General features: G+C 34.1%; 1 protein-coding gene across 1 annotated transcript in view; it reads left to right on the top strand.

The window, feature by feature from the left end:
• The window catches only part of LOC128891206 (uncharacterized), a 599,859-nt gene that overhangs the window by 258,605 nt on the left and 319,038 nt on the right, over nucleotides 1-22,216 (top strand). The window contains exons 3-4 of the mRNA XM_054150532.1: nucleotides 12,491-12,658; nucleotides 21,044-21,227. Coding sequence (XP_054006507.1) covers nucleotides 12,491-12,658; nucleotides 21,044-21,227 — 352 coding nt within the window. The remainder of the gene's footprint in view (nucleotides 1-12,490; nucleotides 12,659-21,043; nucleotides 21,228-22,216) is intronic.

The raw sequence follows: 22,216 nt of genomic DNA, 5'->3' as shown, positions 1-22,216 counted from the left end.
TGTAACATTTTTGTTAATAATCTGACAGTATAATACCTACGAAATGTAGTAACTTTTTATGCTTCATTATCGATTTTCAATGAAAGAATAAAATGTTATTGTTCGATTTTCTGCAGATTCTCATCAGACAATGTACGGTGTAATATGTAGTATAGTATTATGTATACTTTTCACTTTCCAGCGTAACTCTACGATGAGAAATACAAAAGAATAATAAATGAAAAAATACATATATAGCTAACATTTGTATAAATTGTGTTCATTGTAAAATTAAATGACATGAATTTAATATGAAATGAATAACAATTTAAAGAGTTGTTGTAAATAAAGTTCTCTATACTTCCTTGCAGCATTACATGCAAGACAACAAATTTACAAGTACTAAATCATGTGATCCCAGATATTTCTGCTTCATCCTATTCTGCATGAAATGTTTCGTCACAATTGATTCCCAATTCTAGAAAAATAAACCTTCTTAGTCGAGATCCGATCTTCACAAAGAATTCTTTGATTTCCAGCTGCACATTCATCTCGCAAAAAATAAAGTTGTTTAAAAAAGTCCATTCGTTCTTATTTTTCAACATGATCGAAATTCTAAATGGCATAGTCTGCCGTGACGTAGATTACAACATAGTTGGAAACTTGTACGATGTTGTACTACGGTATTGATGTTGCTCTTAGCATTCAGCGATAGAGTAGGGCAATCTGTTTAGAAGGATCGATGATTATGGAACGGTCGGATAACAAAGTTACCGTGACGGAATTCCCCTGATGACGAATGAGGGAAATGCCGTCGCTAACAGGACTTACAGTTTCATACTAATAAGTATTAGGTCGAGTATTAAGCTGATTACTTCGTAACGTTGTATACACGTAGCGAATATTGTAAACAGATTATGTCATTCAACACTTTGCATCCAGTATCAGTGAGACAATTTCGTTTCATTATGGGCAAACGTGTACTATTGCAAAACTCTCTAACCTCTTTAAGGATTCAACAAAGGTTCTATCTTTTCGTAAGTTAGTCTTCGTCCATTGTTTAGAAAGTTTTACTAACGGATTCTAATTTAAGTATGACTTTAGAATTGAAATGTTAACAGAAACTAGTCTGCGAATGGTTTAAAATTTTGTTGAATACCGCCCTAGGTTAACTAATACCTTTAAGAATTAAAAATTTACGTATGTAATTTATACAAATTATTGTCGGTTACCCTTCAATCTTAAGGAGGGAGGTGTTGGATATCGTTTAGGTTAATCTGTATCTTCTGTACTGTACCATCTAAACTACACTACTTTAGGTTAGTCAGTAGTTTTATCTTCATGGGATAAGTAAATATTTTTAAATTTCAAACTTAGTCATCCATCCATACACCAACTAAGCATCCGACCCTTGTACTCATACTCACTAACTCCGAATAATACGACCGAGTCCTTAACATCCTACGATTCTCATTGGTCCTTCCCCTTATTTCCACCACCTTCTGAATCCTTAAACATAAGTTTTTATAAGACTTTATAAGGCACACCAAAACTCCTCGCTCGAGCTTTTTCGTAACATAATACAACAGAAGTAGGAACGTAGCGGTAATCTAGTTTCTAAGTACCGAATTGTCTTAGAAACCGAACTTGAAATAATTCGGAATCTAACAATTTATCTAGAAACGCGGTAACGTCTCGACGCCAAGTATACGAAAAATTATAAGCCACCGTGTATATAACGTGGCGGTACTGCGTATCTTTTATTCGTAAAACTGCAATTCCAACCTAACCTAAAACTTTTGTCACTAATATCTCATCACGCCTGCAATATTTTCTAAATTTAAAGGCATTTTTTTATGTAAACCGCATATAAACTTTCTAATAAAACCAAATTCAATAAAATCGGTACACGTTCGACAGAGATATCGTAATATCATGTCACGATTCATCCAAAAACGATATCGTCTGATTCCTTTCCAGTCCAATTTTCATCAACACATAGCCAATAGGAGCCAAGTATCCGACACAATATTGAACACAATCGTATTTATAAGGACCACGAATGAACTCAATTTTTTTTAAATGCTATTTTATATATCGTTATATACACTCCCAGACAAAAAGATAGCACACCTGTGCTATCTTTAATATCACGTGTTAAGATTATACTAGCGTGAAAACTCTGAGTTTTATGTAAAACGCACCTTCTACGAATATGTAAACATAACATAGATTGACTTTACTTCAATGAGCTCTCTTAGTTCGAAGAGAAATACATAACCCGACGCAGACAAAATGATAGCACACTTGAACTAGGTTTACATATTCTTCAGTGTTCCGTTAATTTGCATGGAGTTATTACATTCAATATATATATATGGTGTAACAGCAATGCGTTCTGCATACGTATAAATTTGATTTTTTATTAGTTCGAGGTACCGAATGCTATTCATTTTGCTCTGAATAAACTTAATTTCTGTTTTCCCTTGACATCCGTTAACAGTCCAGACCATTACTCCATCTCCACGCTTTTGACGTCGATTTATGTTAGTGGTTGTTTCGCATCCGTAAAGATGACTTTTCTCCAAGTCTTCTTTTAAAGTACATATGCATTTGCAAATAACAACCGTGTTTTCTTATTTCTTGCGTTTATTGATGGTTTCGCCATTAATCTAGCCCGATTTATAATGCTTAGTCTGGAGTCTTCATGACGAACATTTTGCATATTTGTTTCTACGCCAGCTTTTTTAGCGATCTCTCTCGCGATAGCACGAAAATTGGGAGCAGCACATATTATTGCTTGTGTATCGCGTTCAGATAATGCTGCTTGGCCTTCCTGTACTTTTATTTTTTCCATATGCACTTGTATAACAACTCTTCAAGTGCGACTAATTTCTTTTACAATTTGAGTAATGGACAACTTTTGTTTCCGCAGAGCTAATATTACACTAATATCACTTTCACTAAGCTTTTTGTCACGACCCATTACGAGGATAGCGATATAACAAAGCTCTAGAAATTGAACGTAATAACTTCATGCAAATTCACGGAACACTGAAGAATATGTAAACCTAGTTCAAGTGTGCTATCATTTTGTCTGCGTCGGGTTATGTATTTCTCTTCGAACTAAGAGAGCTCATTGAAGTAAAGTCAATCTATGTTATGTTTACATATTCGTAGAAGGTACGTTTTACATAAAACTCAGAGTTTCCACGCTAGCATAATCTTAACACGAGATATTAAAGATAGCACAGATGTGTTAGATGTGCAAACTCCTAGTTTCTCTTAACTAAAAGCTATTTTATATACATGTATAATTGTACTAAAGACGATTGAAAATTCTGAAACATATTTTACAATAATTTTACAATCACTAAACAATATTATACCGTCGATAAAATACTATAAATCGTCGTTGAAAATGTTGGAAAATTTGTTTAATGTTGATTTAATGAACCTGACTTTTATAAGAAACTTTGATGTCTTACTTTGATGTCTCACGTTGACTTTGATAAGAAATCTAATTTAAATTGACAAACCGAACAATGCAACAAATCATCGTCACAGTAGAGAAACAAAAATTCCCGAAATAAACAAATGTAACATATCCCACGAAGTCAGCTTATTTACAGCAGAATTATTAGGAATCCTAAAAGCACTTGAAATTATTAAAACAAAACAATTTAATAAAACCGTAATATACTGCGATTCAAGAAGTGCAATTGAAACGACTCAAAATAATCTAGTATAAAATGAAATTGCGCAAATCGTACGGGAATTATATTCGGAGCTAACAGAAAACAAACAAACGAAGATAACAATAGCGTGGATACCATCTCATCAAGATATTCCTCGAAACGAAAAAGCTGATCTAGCAGCCAAGGAAGCAACAAATAATACCACCAATCACGAAATACCGATCCTTCTGCAAGATATTAAAAGACACTTACGCGATTGTATCAACAAAAAATGGAACAATATTTGGAAAACAGAAAAGACACTAAAAATCCATAGAATAACAGATGACTTCTTCGAACAATCACCCACAGGACACCCCAACAGACTAGAACAAGTCAAAATTACGCACATCAAAATTGGACATACAAATTACACGCATAAACACCTACTTGAGAAGACCATTGGACCCACCTGCCGTACATGCAACGAAATTCTAACAATAGAACATATAATATTTACTTGTAAAAATACGGAACCACTCCGAAAACTTAAACAAAATAACCCAGCTACTTAAAGATGCACATATGTGGACCAACATCTAACATTGGAGAAAACCTCATAAGAAAATGTCGCTAATAACCAAAGGTTGATGCAACGTTACATATGTAATAAAAAAAAAAAAAAATTCCACGGAAAAATTGCCCCCTCTGACCATAACAGCACGCGTTTCTATACCATGCGTTTTGCTGCGCTGGTCGCCGTAAGCGCACCACGGGAGTGCGAACAGACCTTAATGGTCCCCCAAGCAGAGCAGAAAAGGAAGATACTGAGGTTGAGGTAGGAATTCCAGTGGAAGAATCTTCTAGCAATAAAGCGGCGGTAAGAGTCGCAGGGGTTGGCCGGTCTGCCTTTTATTTGCACTAGATTCCCCTCTTCCACGATTCCGTCCCATCCTTGTCGATCCTATTCGTTCACTTTTGGCATTCGAAACCTAGATCGCCTCTTCCTCCCTCAACTAGGTTGTTAAGGTTTAAAGTTAAAATTAAGTTTACGATTACTTTTATTTTATTTTACTTTTATTCTAAATTCAGGAAATCATGTGACAAATTAACTCGTCCGCTAAACAATGGAACAAAACCTCGATCTTGGTGCCACGCGTGGTCAAGGTATCTGTCGGTGATCGATGAATCACTTGTGTCCAGAAAGTCGAATGTACCACATGTGTTGTTTACTTCTGACCCCGCGCCTATCGCCTAAACAGTAACGACGACTAGCTTCGCATTCGATATATCGCGGAGAGAATTAAACGCTTATCGCTAATTCAACCGCGTAAAAGAAGTTAATAAAGTGAATTGTTTTACAACCAAAGTAACTGAATTTTCTTCTCTACCGAATTATATTTGAAACCAAATTCCTGCATATCCTTGTCAGGATTGTTCTGGGAAAATTCAAACGCTTTACGCGTAGACATAGGTTCTTTTTCTATAAAAATTATCACATCTCTCGTGACTTTCATTCAACATTCGAAGGCTCCACTTATCGCGTTGCTATCGACGTTAAACAAACCCCCTTAATCGAGCTCGAATCAATGGATTAAGAATCCAATTGGAAGTGTTCCCCTCCCTCTACTTTATCCCCACCTCAACTCGTTTCCCTTCTGCCGTGAAATCCCTAGAAATCCGTAGCCCCCATCGCCAGCATTCCTCTTAACCACCTTCCCTGCACATTCACGACCCTAAAGCGTTCGCCTACATGGACGTTTTTCTGAAATACATTTCCAGAGGCAGCCCCAACGGTGTCGACGACGACGCTGGTGGTAGTGGCAGCGGCAGCACCAGGAATAGAGTTTGCTTTATTTTTACTACCCCTCTGGCCAAGTACCGCCCCGTATTTCCTTGGGATATTGACATATCGGGGGTGCTGGGGCTTCTCCTCTTAACGCCCTTTTTACACTGGCGAGGAATTTATGTCTTCTTCTACAGCGTCCTTTTCCTCGACGATTTCTCCGCCCCCACTTACGCCCTTCTCTTACCAAACTGTTATTAAGTGTATTGCCGCCCAGTCAAAATTTTACTATTTTTTTAGGATTCTTTGTGCCCCGAGTCCAACAAATTGCAAGAACCTGTTTATAAAATTTTGGATGCATTCATATTTGCATACATTAGGCTTTTATTTTACCTTGTATTTAACGAATCGTCCATTAAAATATCATGAACTTTAATATGCGGACTTTTATAGATATAACACTAGTAAAATAAAATTTGTTAACGAAACAACTGCTTACAATATTTGGTGTATATGAAGGTATTTATATGTTGTCCTTTGTTTTGATTAATATTTGAAGTGAGGTGTACCAGAATACAGTCTTTGGTGTGACGATTTCTGTAAATGGGACATTAACCCTTTAAGTGCCAAGAGCGATGTATCGCTACTCGAAGCTGTAAGTGCTATAACTCATTAAAATATCAATTTTGTTTTACGAAAATAACGTCAATATCTAATACACGTAGATTTATTTGCACACTTCAATTTTACTTCAAATACTGTAATGCGTGTAATATATAAGGGCTATTTTGATCGAAATATACATTTTTGTTTAAAATCATGCATCTTTGCTTAAAATTGTCTGGCATTTCTCGGATATGTATGAAACTATCCTCTAGTACTGAAAGGGTTGATACCATATGATTTTCAATATAAAAACTTCGTATGAAAGTGTTCATACATGTTTGTTAGCCGTTGCTTTGATTTCTATCTCAAGAGAGGTCTATCATAAAATCATAAAATTTAGTATGGTGACGTCAATGCATCAAATAACGCGTCCATCGTTTGATCATCGTATCATATTAATTTTTCACGAAACTTTCCACTATCAAGAATTCAGCGAGACATTTGAAACTAAAACATTCCTGTCACAAGTTTGCTAGCTTTTCCGGTCTCTGGCCACATGAACATCCTCTGCCGCAATCTCTCTCACTTCTCATTCGTTCCTTTCCTCGTTGTTCCGCTCCGATCCGCCTCGTTGTGTCCTCCGTCTCTTTTGTCCGTCTACTGGGCGATTCCTGGCGGCGAGGAAGAGGACAATCAATCACGCGCACGTATCTCCACGTTTGCAGAATCAATCGGAAATCTCTATTAGACGTCGACTCGGTCGAGGTACTTTTTCCTTGGCGTGTTAGGGCGGCGACCATTCGATCGATTCGCGGTTCCCGATAACGTACGCGATCGTCGGTGTTGCAATTTGTTCGCGGCGGTTTGCGCAAACCGTCGTGCCGGAAAATGCTGGTTTCACTCGAATGCACACAATATACGACGCCCACCTTCGTTACCGATTTTCGGTGGCGTTTGGTTCATTTTCAGGAGAACGGCTCGAATGGGAGAGTTAATTCTTGATAATTGTTTCAGCATTATTGGTTTTGCGAGGGAGACAAGTGAGACTATGTCGGTAACGAATCGGTTTACGTATACATTTGTGACATTTCTTTTCTTTCATCAAAATTGAGTGTTAAATTAGTCAGCATAATTATTTTAAATAACAATTGGATGTATTGAACAGCGTGTAACCATTTTTCAGGAAAATTAAAAGATATTCTTATAGGTGAAATAGATGGTTTCTCAGAAAATGTTGCATGTTTTTTTATTCAAATTTGTTTCTATTAAGCCTATTAGTTTCTATTATTACAATAATACGACTATTCCCATTTGAATACCAAGGTTGTAATTATGTGGAATTTTATACAAAAATTGTAAGTTATTAATTATAGCGTCTATTACGAAGTTAGAAAATTTTGTTGTATGCAATGTGCATCAAATATGTAAAAAAAATTTGGTATCTCCTAAAACAGAGCGTAGTTAAAGTAAATATATAAAATAAAAGCTGAATGCAAGGTATATGCAAAAAAGAGCTCTATATTTGACACAATTTATTCAGTTGGACAGTAGACAGTTATAAACCACAATTTCCAGTTAAAAGCGCCGTCATAAAATCGTAAAACGTGCAATTTTTTAATTTCGTCAAAGAAACATCTTTTTTATCTTTATACGAAACTTCTATACATATTAATTAATTAACTATTTACTTTCGTAAAACTTACTTTAATTAATCCTCAAATGGACACTTCATAAGTGTAGAAAGTATTTGAATATTCAAACATTCAAAGTAAATTCGTCGAATATTTTATTCACTGAAGTGTGTGTATAACTGTATAGACATTGATTAAATCATTAGAAACATCGAGAGAGAAAGGAGGGTTTTCCGAATCGAGAAAGGCCTGCCAATACTGGATAAAATATGTATCTTTGATTAAAAGTGTAAAGAAAGCGAATGTATATATTTCATACGCATTCAGTAATACAAGTTAACATGTTGATTACATGATTTTAATGCTTCGAATAATTTGAGCCACAGCTGTATATTCGCAAACTGAAACAATCGAAAATATAGCCATTCTCATTAAATACCAAAAATACATTAAATCAGAAATTGAAAGTGGAATCACTTTCAGATCGAACTCTGTAATGAATTAATATAAATCGACTACTTCTGTTCCGTCATGGCGCTCATAAAAATATTAATCCACCGTGAAACATGAATACATGACGAGAGGCACTTTGTATTTTTTGTTGCAAACGCGCTTCGTGCATGCGAAATGCCTTTACGAGATTCCAATTTACACTCCCATCGATGCATCCATATAAAAATTATCGTGAAATGAATCATGCTTTCGAGCTGAACGTTTCATTAAATATGCCTATGTCTATTTAATTTGAAGAAGCGAACCACTTTTCAAATATCTGCTCGGGGTTTCGAGTCTGATTTTACATCGGCGTGTATGAAAAAGCGCCAGCGAAATCGTTCGACCATTGAAAATCTATGTATGATTTTATTCTCCCCTGACTTTTTTATGGCGAGCTCTTTCCACTCGTTAAACTCCTATCAGTTGCAGAGATATTTTGGTTTCTTGCAGTAGTGGCTGCAAAAAAATCTGAGTACGTCCCTCTCATGCACCCATATGCATCACTGCAATTGCCAGTTTCCTGTCCATAGTGGATGCAAATTCATGGACAGAAACAAACTTCCTCGAGCGATTGGTCGTAGTTTTTTCAAACGACGAATAAGAAACTTTTTCAAATATCGAGTTGATTTTTACGATAGGACATTCGCTTTATTTGTGTCAAACTTGAAGTTAATTTATTGTGCTGTTCAACCTGAAAACTATACAGACAAAATACAGCTTCAAACTTTTATTGTATGAAGTGCATTGAGAATTTAAGTAGATTTGAATATACTTTTATACGATTTAACCATTGAATCTTCATAAAAGTGTAGAAAACAAAGGTGATTTTTTCGTTTGACTTATTTATTATTACAAATTATTGAGTAGTAAGATGTCAACTTCTACTGAATGGACAAAGACTAGTTGTTATTCTATTAACGAAAAACGATCACTTGGAAGGATAATTTTTTATATATCTTAACAAACTTATTTATATATTAAATTTATACTTCTACTGCAAACTTGCACTTTGTTATAGATTAAAATATATACTTCAACCTTAAAATAAAATTCTTGTGCGCGTTTCCCCTTACACATCATTCAGATGCATTTCGACTCAAAGTTCAAAGAATGAGATTTCGTTTAAAATATGTATCCCTGCAGCTGCCAATATCATCTGTGTTTGCGATATCTACAAACTCGTGTACAAAGATAAGCTTACAGAACCATTGTTAGCTATCTGGATAAAATGACAGATTATTAATTGTCCCGATTCGTTTACTGTGGGATTTGCGCGAAGTCGACGTGCCTAGCGCACGGTGGCAGCGAAAGTTCAAAGAAAAACGGACACGTTGGTCGTCGAGCAAGTAAAAACAATGAGCAATCGGCCGCCAGGGGGTTATATTCCGCCTCCTGTTCCGTTTTTCATTGCATTTCTATTTATCGGTGTCCTGGGACGCGACATCGTTAGAGGGAAAAGAAAAACGCGAGCAGTGGCGTGAAGCACAGAACAGAGGAGCGAGAGGTTTAGGGTGAAAAAAAAATGTAATACCACGGTTGGAATGTTAGACGGAATGCGGATCGAGGGAGGAGCATATGACAAAGGATCGTGAAAAGAGAAAATCGTTTGAACTGCGATTCGTATCGGTATTTGATGAAGGGAAATACGACTCGGCACGCACTCAGTCACCTTACGCCAAGAATGTTCAAACTGGGCTCCAGAGCCTAGAGAACTGCTTCCACTCTGCCTCATCGCTGTAGTCTATACTAAAAAGAAAGAAGAATCGATCTCTCAAGGAATCGTGAAACTGGTATTTCATCAGAATATGTAAAACTATCCATACTCTATTTACCGATGGTAATGTGTTCTCTTCAAGGGGTTATTCCTAGCCAAGAAATCGAAAAGGGTGTTTTTTCAATTATTATTTTCCAAAAGGTGTTTGCAATTATTTCATTGAATCTTTTTCAGTGAATTGAGTATTTGATTTTTTGTTTCGGATAAATAGATCAGAAGATATCATAGTTACTGTCTCGACATGCAATTTTTCCAGAGTTACTTTCCTAGGTGAATTTCTCAAGAAACTGACAAATGATACACACAACAACAGACATTAATCACAACTCTGAAACATGTGATTACACTCGTAATCGTAATCACAACTCGTAAACATTTTATTACAATCGTAATCGTAATTATGCTTACGATTATTCCAAACACTGCTGTCAGTCTCATAATTAATCGTACCCTCTATGTCTATTGGAGAAATTTATCTAAAATAAATGATAAGTTTGAAGTTTCCAAAGAAATTTTTCATTATATATATTAGGTTGTTCCAAAAGTTTTTCCGTTTCATTAATAAGTAATACATACACAATATTTTATGTCTAATGCTACATTATTGAATTCTGTACGATTAATTTTGCTCCATTACCGTAACAACATTAACATCTAAAAAATTATGTCGTCTATTTATATAAACATTGCTACACAAAACAACTGAATGCAAGTCACGGAAGAAACTTTTGGGACAACCTAATATATACATACGTATAATTTAACCATGTATACATTTATAATGGAACATTTATTTGGAAACATCAAACCCATCATTTAGTTTAAGCACGGTTCTTCGGTATACATAGAAGGTGCAAATGGAACTGACTGTAGGTCCACGTTTTTCTCGGATCTTTAGGAATTAGCAATTCGATTTGAAAATTGAAAAGTAAAACTACATACAATTATCACAATGCAACACGACTCGACCACCTGAAAGAAAGGATATTCCAACAAAGAATCCATCTTGACGCTAGCAAGAAATTATATCTCATTATCAAACAAGCAAAAATCGCAACATTTAAGATTCTATATTTTATAACAAATTGTAAGCTAGCAAAATAATAACTTAAACTTCCCTTTATTTTACGTGGACTGTATAATACTTTCTAGTATTAATGTTGTATCTCGACAGCAAGTCATGGAAAATAATCAAATTTAAATTATACTTAACCCAGATGGTTCAGATATATTATAAACTACATAGATTCTGTAGTCATTAACTGCCACAGTTGCGTTCGCGCATTTCCCTCCACTTTCACGTAGAACAGTGTTGGGTAAATAGTTGAAAAATTTAATCGGATACCAACGCCCGCCATTTGGGAGATTATATTTGAACCGTGAATTAGCGATTCGACATTAATGGAACGTTAATGCTGTTTATAAGGCGATTTGAAATAATTCTACTTAATCTTCCGTGTTTAATGTTTGGCAAGATATCATGTGAACAGTGAAACTCTGGATGTCCATATGATGAATGCAGAACGAAGTTAATTTAGAGATTTCCTTTTCGAATCATTGGTATTGTTATTAATATTTGTCTTGACATAATTTTGCAAGTTGTATCATTGCAGCTGCCAGTGCCCCATGAACTTGTATGCTGCAGTTGAAAAAATAAAAGTACTTCAGAGTTTAAGTTTTTAATCATTAATTTCATTTATAATGAAAAAAAAATCGAATAAGTTTCCAAAAGTTTCTTTCGTTTTATTCATAAACAATACATACACAATATTTTATATTTTATGTTACATTACTGAGTTGTACGCGATGCATTTTGCTCTATTACCTTTCTCCAACTCTTTGGAAGCAGCATAATGTCATCTTTCTAAAAATTGTATGCTTTGGTACCAAAATAACGTTCCAAGTACATTTGTATGTCATTTATAGAATTGAACTTTTCATCACAAAGAGAATTTTTTAACGAAAGGAATAAATGATAACCACATATAGCAATATCCGGAGAGTACGAAGAAACAGGTAGATCTTTTCAGTGAAACGTTAACAATTTTATTCTATCAACTAAAGAAATGTGGGACCTGGAGTTATCCTGCTGGAAAACAATGTCTCGTCTGTTCGGTAATTTTTGTCGTTTTGTGTTGATTGTTTTCTTCAATTTGACCAGTTGAAAACTTTACTTCCTTGAATTAATAACTTCAACAAGGATATGCAACAAGGATAACATCAACTTTTAAGAGGCGAGGTTGTTTATTTATATGAATACGAGGTGTAAGTTGCGGAAGAATCTTTAGATTAAAAAAGAAACAAATGCTTGAAGTTTCTTTTAAAAATCCTTTACATAGTCCTGCTTCTGGATGTTCTACGAATCAGAAAAATTCTATAAAAATCGCATTCCATGTACTTATCGAAATCGTCTTCTAGGGATATTCTCCTTCTCTTGATAGAGATTCTTTATGAAATACGTGCGTCGCGTGTACAATGTCCTAATGGCCAGTCTTGCACGAGGCCCCGTGAAGCCTGTTTTCTAAACGTTTCTCGTGTCTAGTTCCAGGTCAAGTGGATCTTTGGACACAAAAGACGAAAGGGTGCCCCTGCAGTTTTAATTCGTCCAGCAACGAGTGCGCGTGCTGCGTCCCGTCAGGAGGATGCAGTTGTGGTGCAGCATCGCCGGACAGATGCGTTCAGTGCGGACTGGAGGAACACTGCGGCAACAGTAAGCACCATCATTATAATTACATTCGTTTTAATAATCCTAATCTCCGACTGAAGCGTTACACGTGTGTTCCTTTGTAAGCAACAGCTGTTTCATATGAATATTCCCAGGAATGCACATATGTATGTATGTAGGTAATCAAGTACTTCAAACTCGGTGTCATTTTCATTTTAATTATTCTGACTTTTTAGCTGATAATACTGCATACACTGATTACATTTCTATGAAGAATTTCATTTAATTTAATAATAGCTTCTGTTCATTCTCACATCAACCTGTATATAAATAGTTCAATTTGATTTAACTAGCAGTTGATAATAATCGATATTAATTCAAAACTGCATATTAATAATTCTATTTAGTTTGATAATATTCTATATTAATTCCAATCTGCATATAAATTCATCTAATCTGGCAATGTTCTATAATCAACTATACCGTAACTGTAACGCATAATTCAATTCAGAGGTACCGATGAATTGTAAAAATATTGTGATACAACATGTGATTTTAGACCATTTCTATGAATTTATGAGAAAAAGCCAAATCTAAGTGCTCTTAAAGCCTTGTAAAAACATCATAAAGGGTTGTTTACTCACAAAGCCTTAAAAACAGATAAACATTTTTAAATTATTAACCTTTTGACTGCGAAGAGCGTATACATATATACGTCCTCGAGAAATGGACTCAGAGAAATGTTTATGTTCGTTAAATCAATTTTTAAAAAATATTAGCTTATAAGGGATGATGAAACAAAACTATTTTATACTTACAGTTGATTCATAAAACGCTTAGTTTCAAGAATAAAAATTCAAAAGTTAGAAGAATTTTTTTTAAATTCAGACTTCTACGCCTCTTAAAATTTCCAGCAAAAATCGTCCCACAGTCAAAGGATTAAGCTTCTGATCTTATTATCAGTGAAGACATTCTTTACTAGTTATTCGTATCCCCAACAACTTTCTTTCTACAAAAATTCGCAATAAGTATAACTCAATTTTTTGTTACAATCCGTTCAATCGACTGACAAACCTGAATTGATATCCCAATCCAGAGACTAGATTCTGTTTGTTGCAAATACATATTGATTTTTAACAAACTGTAAGAAGAGGCACGAGTTGAACTTCTCGAGGTTGGGATTCTCATGTTGAAAACTAAAACTTCCAATTAGTCCCTACAATATCAATCTCGTCAGCAATCAAACTAGCAGTTGCAGCACCACTTACATTTTCCTTCGTTGTACGCTCGCCTGGTTAATCATCTAATTCGAGTATTTACTTCCACCCTACGTGGAACGTAATTACGTCGCGTCGAAAAGGCAACCAGTATCCCTTTGAATCCGAATCGGCGTTAGAAACAAGATTAGCGCGATTAAGCCATTTTCTCTTCATCTCTCTCCCTTCCACTTTTCGTCTTTCCTCATTTTCTGCTGCTCGCTCGCGCGAATAAGTGGACATTAAAGCGCGTTTGGTGGAGCTTCTTCGAACACGGAAAGACTTGAAAAGTAGCATACTATGTATAAGGTCCATAGCAAAGCAAAACAAACTTTTTACTTTTCTTTTGAGTTAATTTGATCAAGAATTCGTCATATTCTGTATGTAATAACCTCGTGAAATAATACAGATATTTTCAATTTCTTTTATAATACTAACTTATATAGGATCTTAATATTTGTCATTAATATTGATTGTATCTTGGCTCTCAATATTGCTAAATATGTAAAATATAAAAGGTAACTTTATCGATTGGAAACTTAAGGGATAACGCCGGAAGAAAGCTGAATTATGACAATTTTTTGCGGAACTGTAATAGAAGATATGAAAATATGTTTATAAAGCTTTATAATATTGCATTCAAAAATTGCAAAAAATTTCTGAGAAAAGACATTAAAGTGGCTTTGCTAAAAGATCGGAAGGGTCTCGAATTTCTCCAAATGTGTATGAATGGTTCTTTCAAGCCTAAGGATTACATCGAAATCCAGCAGTAAAAATTACTACCACATTCGACCCTTTCCGTCCTGATAACTGATTAGTCTCCTTTCATCCTCCATCCATTTACCTTTTCTCTCCAGTAATTACTTCCGACATTATTGCCCTTTCTTCTCATCGATCAAACCTTTCTTCCGCCTATACCTTTCTTATAGGGGTGAATAAAAACGGACACCAGCCGCTTAATTATAGTCGAAGACATAATGATGTGTTACTTTTACCTTCTTCTATTTGCCATACATGCACAGCAAATATTGCTATCAATGTCGAATTGAATTTTAGCTCTTGCTATTAGGTAATATTCACCAATCACCTGGGCTAAATATTATTTGAAATAATAAGTGGTGCCTAAATAGTAACAGTATAGTCGATTTAATATGAAATCGAGCGTGCAATTGTTAAAATGAAATTCTTCGTTTGCTAAAACAGGATGAAATGACATTGAAAATGGCGAATCTTTACTTTGGAATATTCTACGTATTTCAATCCATCTCCAGTTTACTCCTACTATTGCATAATTGAAATTATTGGAATATTCAAGCTGTAATGATCTGTTCTTTCGAAGTATTACGAAATACAAATGTATAAGATTATAACACGTATTATTTACATGTGTTACGTTATAATTTTGATGGCAGTCTTTGTACAATTTTTTTTTGCATTGGACTGATTCATGTAGATAGTACTTAAATTAATTTTCCAAACATAATAAGCAACTTTATATTCTTGGAAAATTCGTACTTACAAGAACAGCTATTATTTCCTCATTAGAAAAACAAATTAAAAGGAAGTTTACCCCGCTATTAAAAATATTCTACCGTTTAAAACTTCTGAAAAGCCTGTAAAAGCCTGTCTTTAGTATTCGAACAACGACCAGAAGGTTAAAATACCGTGTAATAAAATGATGTGACTCATCGTTATTAATGCAGTCACTAGAGATTTGATTATAGTATGCTATTGAAAATCAATTTCACTAAAAATATTACTATCTCATACTAGGAAGATATTACATGAATTTCGACATGACACAGAGTATTAAAGAAATGTTCATATCACGTGTATTTCTTACAAAAACATGAATAGTTTACAAATCTCTTTTTTCGAGGAAATACGAAAAACCATATTTTCTAGTAATCACAAATCTAGTTGTTTTCGTAAGCGACAGCATCCTTTATTAAACAATAGATTGTATCAGCCTATTTTCATTTCTTTGTAGAATTTCACTCAGAATCATTGTTAAAATTTTACAACAAGGAAATATCTAAATTAAAACATTATTATAAATTTCACCTTAAATTATTGTTGTATGCCAACATAATCTTTGTATTAGCTTTAGTTAAGATCACTCTGTTTTCTTCTTATCCTCCGTCAAACTCCAGCAGCAAACATTCCAAATTTCTTCCTACGATAACTGATGATTTCATCTTGATTAATCATCCCGGACCTCGACCTCGCTACCTCTCCTTTGCCGACCACTAAACTTAAGATAATTTTCTATCTTTCCCGAACTTATAAAGCCCACTACTTTTCCCTTTGAATCAGAGAATTGTTCGAACCATCTTGATACGAGGATCTATAGCCAGTACCACGCGTATACCTTTGTTAACTTCATTCAATTTCGCTCGACGTTGTACTTGTTAAATAACAAAGTAACGAATCGAGCGGAATACAACATTATGTGTAAGAAGTGTAATAGCAATGGATAAAACTTTCAATAATAGGTTTATTCGTGAATTCTCATAAACTTTCCTTGATGAGCGTCTGACCACATATATACTTATACTACTTGATTGGAATGATAGCTTGTTTATGAAAATACATTGGGCATTGTTATAGTCTTGGCACAAGTTGTATAAATATCAAGTTATTTTAAGAACTACGAGATATAGTTATTATAAATTTTCTAGTTAAAAGTATATAATATAGCGTATACAAATTGGAGTTATATTAATTATATTAAGTCAGACAATGAGTCCTTCTTCAGAAACGAGTGAGACTTTACTTTGATATATTCAGTTTATTTCAATTCATTTTCAGTATATTCGTAATATTACATAATTGGAATTACTGTAATGTTCAAATAATAATGATTAGCGAATTTAATGTTTTACGAAATACATATATGTATAATACAGAGGTGTATACATATTGTTCAATAAATTCTATGAATTATATGTATACATATCAGCGGGAAAGGTAGAAAATGGAAGGATAGGAATTATCTTAAGTTTAGTGGTCGGCAAAGGAGAGGTAGCGAGGTCGAGGTCCGGGATGATTAGTCAGGATGAAATCATCAGTTATCGAAGGAAGAAATTTGGAATGTTTGCTGCTGGAGTTTGACGGAGGATGAGAAGAGGATTATATATATACATACATATGTCCTCCTGTGATCCACATTATAAAATTTTACTAACATCTTTTATAGTATTAATTATACATTCCAAAGGGACATCTAAATAACATCTAAAGTAGATTTTCAATCATAATAAATAACGTCCTATTCGTAGAAAATCGTCACTTGCCAGAACAGCCGTTACTCTTGTTCATCATTAGAAAAATATATTAAAAGGAAGTTTGTCCTGCTATTAAAAATATACATACATTCTACCATTTACAACTTCTGAAAGGGTCTTTAGAAGTCTTTGATGGTCGAGCAACACGCGAGTGGTAGGTCAAGAGACAGTGTAATAAAATGATGTGACTCGTCGTTATTAACCCAGACATGAAAGTTTTTATCGCGTCATCCAATTAAGAATCGATTTCAGCTAAATGTTGAACCGACTCGCAAGGTTGCGTGTCGCGACTGTTCGTCGCCTCGAATGAAAAGTCGAAGAACTGTCTTGTCTCGGCGACGGAACGGTGTAAGCAAGAAAAATCGTTATAGGGGACGCAGCACTTTTCTTCCGTGGCTATGTTGCGCTTTCCTGACCTAGATTCGACGTGGACAATCGAGAAACGTGTCGAGAGAAACTTTAATTCCTCGAGTAAACGCTTTTCGAGAAATAACAAGGGTGCAACGCGGCACTGTTGCGTCACTCGTATTGCTGCATTCATTAAATATAGAATTGACTCCTATTACAAAAGAATTTTAGAAGCTTTCACCTCAGGTATTTCACGAACATTGTGTCGGTATTTAATGTCGAACTTTCTTTTAATGTTTTCCTTCTGGGTTTCAGATTCAGAAAATCTATTCCTTGGAATAATCTTAGACTGATATAAAATATAGAATAAAATGTACTAAAAGTATTTAGCGAGTATTGTGAAATGGTCGATTCGATCTGTTGACATTCAATATTGACAAATGCTATCTAATTTGCTTTATAGTTTGTAAAATTTTGTAGCGATTTTGGATTTTGAATTTTGCATGACATAAATTCGAATAATAATATTACGAATGATATGAAAACACTCATATTTAACTTGAATCAAAGGTTTCGAATATAATCCGTGAAACATGGCTAATTGTTAATATGTTATCATTTTGCACACACTGTTTTCACAACTCCAGTTTTTCTATAATTATATAATTCTATAATACATCTTGAAGAGAACTTATGTTAACATTTGAAAAGTTGATGAAAAAAACCAAATCGCATATCAAGGTTTCCCTATAATTCTGTTTCAATAATTCTCTTATTATCAAAATAGAAGCATTGCTTAATATTGCAATATCCTATATTTTGGGTCCTCCTCGGAAATAAATACTGTGGACCTTACTAGAAAATCTTCTTTTAAAAGCAGTTTAATTTGTGTTACAAGTACAAACCGTGTTCACTTAACTAAGGTCAGATGAGAGAGAGGACATTCGAACGTTAGGCGAGAGCAACAGGTGTATTTGATGTGAGTTTTTTTCTAAGAACGGAAAGGAGGGTTGCCAAGTGTGGGGTATAAAAGGAAAAGTTTGATAAAAAATATTTGACAAGTAAATAACTATACGCTGACCATATATGTATGTATATAATGTATGTACTAGTAGGAGTTATTGGAATTCTTTAGAAATATGGTTTACCTTACTTCCTGCTGTACTATGACGTACAGCAATACTGAAGTCTTGGTGACAGTTAATTAACCGACTTCGAAAAGGAGGAGGTTACTGAATTCGACATGTATATATATATATTTTTTTTATGTTACTCGATTGCGCTCAGACGGCTTGACCAATCGGGATGAAACCTGTTGCATCTTGTAGAGCATCTCTTCGGAGTGGTCTCATTACCAAAAAATTTTGGGATTTCTCATTTTCTACCCGTTTTTTTTTTTTTTGCAAAAAACCGAAAAATTTTGTATTGCTTCTTATTCCGAAACGAATTGACCAATCGGATTGAATCTTCTTGCATCTGGTAGAGCTTCGTTGCCTCTTAAAAGCTTAAAAAGACATTTGACTTACTTCCATTTTTTACCCCTTTATTGCACTTTTTATCGAAAATTATACTATTTTTTTTAACGTATGTTCGACGTGAATTCGACGAAATCGATGAAACCCTTTACATTTTGCTGCCGGACTCGTTTTTAAGTTGATCAATTTGCAAAAATGATTTTTCTTATTGTTTATAACTATTGGTATTGCAAAATTCGCATTTTTAATGTAACTCGGTGAGGAATTCACCAAACGCAATCAATCCTTTCACATTTAGTTGCACATGCATTCCTGATAATCCCATTTGCAACTATACAGGGTGTCCCAAAAATGTTGGATGTCCTTGAATGGGGTGTTTCGGGGGGAGGAGAGATTTGAAACAATTTTTTCATAGGGAAAATGTTGTTCGAGGCTTCGTTAAGGAGATATTGACAAAAACCCACGACCAATCAGAGCGCTAGTTTCTGTTTCTGGAATATCTCCTTAACGAAGCCTCGAATACCATTTTCGGTAAGGAAAAATTTTTTCAAATCGCACTCCACTTCGAAAAAATATTAAAATTACACTAAAAAGTATGAAACAATTTCTATTTCATTTATATTAAATGATATTCAATAATATATTAAATTTCTATTTCCTTTATATGAAATTATGTTAAATAACCTTTTCGTAGTCGGCACAAAATTAAAAATGCATATATAAAATACATATAAAGGAAATAGAAATTTAATATATTATTGAATATCATTTAATATAAATTTTTAGTGCCATTTTAATATTTTTTCGAAGTCGGTTATATTTTTTTTTCCCAAAAATTATTTTTTTTCTATATAGATATTTGTATAAAAACAACAAGACATACTCCTAGGTATTAATCTACCTACGAAACATTTCTGAAATATTGAATTTCCAACGCAGTTATAAATACATGTTAATTTTGCTTAGACCATTAGTAGAATAGTAATGTTAGTATGATCAGTAGAATAATAACATGAAAGTGTATAAATGAATTAATCAATATTATGCATCATTAAAATTGTATTATTATATTTTATAAATTGATTACATTTCTAGGAAGAATTTCATTTGATTCAATACTATTCTACAATAGATACTAACTTCAAACTATGTATACATTATTCTATTTAGATTAATAATCATATTCTATATTACTTTAATTTGTATATGAATAACTATACTTAATTTAATGATATTGATTTAACAATATCGTAGATTCTTTTCAACTTATACATGGATATTTCAATAGGATATAACAATATTAATACTGTGACGTATAGTGAATCATTGCAGCAAGAGGTCATCATTTTGAACAGTGTTTACAATGAATAAGTGATAACAGTATATGTAAATGTAAAGAAATGAAAGGAAAGACAAAAACTTGTTTGTTTCTTTTTTCACGATTTTCTCGTAAATGGAGCATAAACGAGCAAACCACCTAACGTTTTCTTTTATTAGTTTTTCGGTGCCCTATACCCTCCCAAATTTTAAACATTTAAATTGAGGACACCCAGTATGTATTTAAAGGATTGGAGTGCTTCGAAAGCATAATGAATAGCATAATCAATAGTCCTTTAACCGAGGATTCGCACAAAGGTAGTGAAACATAATTAACCTCTATTATATAATTTGAATTTTAAATTCAAGTCAAAATTCAACTCCAGTCAAATTTGACTTTCAATTCAAGTCTACTAATGGTAAAGAAGTTACTGTACAATACTTCTGGCGTTCAAGTAGCTATCCCAAACGTGATACGAAATCTAATTGAATGAACATGTTAGAACCAATTGCGGCTAGAAATTGCGGCGCTATTATAGAGAATCTGCAGTGGATAATTGAAGTAGCACTGCAAACAGTGTATCACTGTCAGCTGTGCAATCGAATCGATCGAAAACGAACAGCAGCGAACAGCGCGATTCTTAATCCCTGAGACAACGTGGTTAACGGATTTCTCTCTTGCCTGGACAAACTGTTCAGCGTTCCAGGTGCACGGTAGATTCATTGGTTCTCCTTTCTCTGTTTCAGTGTGCAATATAACGCTGGACAGCAAGCAGTTGTTCAGCAAATCGGATCGTGGCTTCGGGCAAATAAAGTCGCCACCTCTTGAAGGGCCATCCAGGTGTACGTATAGGTTCGTCCCAGACACGGGCCAACGAGTCGAGGTACAAATCCATCGACTGATCGCGATTGGGCGACATAACGGCACAGCGTGAGTAAAATTTTTATATTCCTAAATATTTTATTGCAAACAATTCTGCATTTAAATAAAAATGTTGTAACGATCGTAAGATGCATTGATTGATGAAAATTATACAAATGGATATATAAGGTATAAGGTATAGAGGATACAGCATTTAACCAGTTACAGAAAAAATGATATCCAAACTATCGTCGATGCAAAAGAATCTATCAGTTAAAAATTCGAAGATTCAAAAAGTGATTTTAAAACGAAGCTACTATTTTTTTGTATTAGTAGTAGAGGTGTTGAGATTGTATCAAGATAACCAGTATTTTTTTTAATGAAACAATAAGATTTTTTTTGCATGTCATGAATGCTAATGTTGAAACGAGCTCATTGACTTATAATACAAAGTCATTAATTTTAATATAAAGTCTTGAATTTGAGTTTGAAATTAGTAGATTGAACGTAGCTCACCGATCTCTCGAACAAGGATAGAAGAAGGCAAGCAGGAAGAAGTCTACTGACTCCAGACTCCAATTTAAGGTATTATTTTAAAATAAATAACCTTGTAATACAGGCTAATGAGGTCGTTTCACATCAGCAGTCATGACGAGCCAAAAAAATACCATGATCCAATTTAAAACATAGATGAAACCTTGGCACAGCCTCAGCATCTCTAACAAAATAAAAAATATTAGCTACATTTGATAGGCCCATTCGAATCTGTTAGCTTGAACATGAAAAATATTTTAGAAGAACTAGACTGCTCGACTTTAACCGGAAAAACTGCATGCAACACTAAATACATATCAAAAGTACATAAACGGTAGAATTTGATTTAAAAAATTGTAAGACTAAACTACACTCGCCTTCAGAAAACTCGGGACACTTCTTCAAAACGTCATAAATATGGGAGTTTTCATCCAATTTTTGTGAAACTTCGTCACTAATTATTGTAAAAGAAGATTGTACAATTTTTTTTAAAACAATAATCTTAATATCACTTTTTATAATCA

The sequence above is a fragment of the Hylaeus anthracinus genome, unplaced genomic scaffold, assembly GCF_026225885.1.
Source record: "Hylaeus anthracinus isolate JK02 unplaced genomic scaffold, UHH_iyHylAnth1.0_haploid 12001, whole genome shotgun sequence".
NCBI lineage: Eukaryota > Metazoa > Arthropoda > Insecta > Hymenoptera > Colletidae > Hylaeus > Hylaeus anthracinus.
The sequence above is the reverse complement of the archived record's forward strand: the minus strand, read 5'-3'. Positions and strand labels throughout refer to the sequence as shown.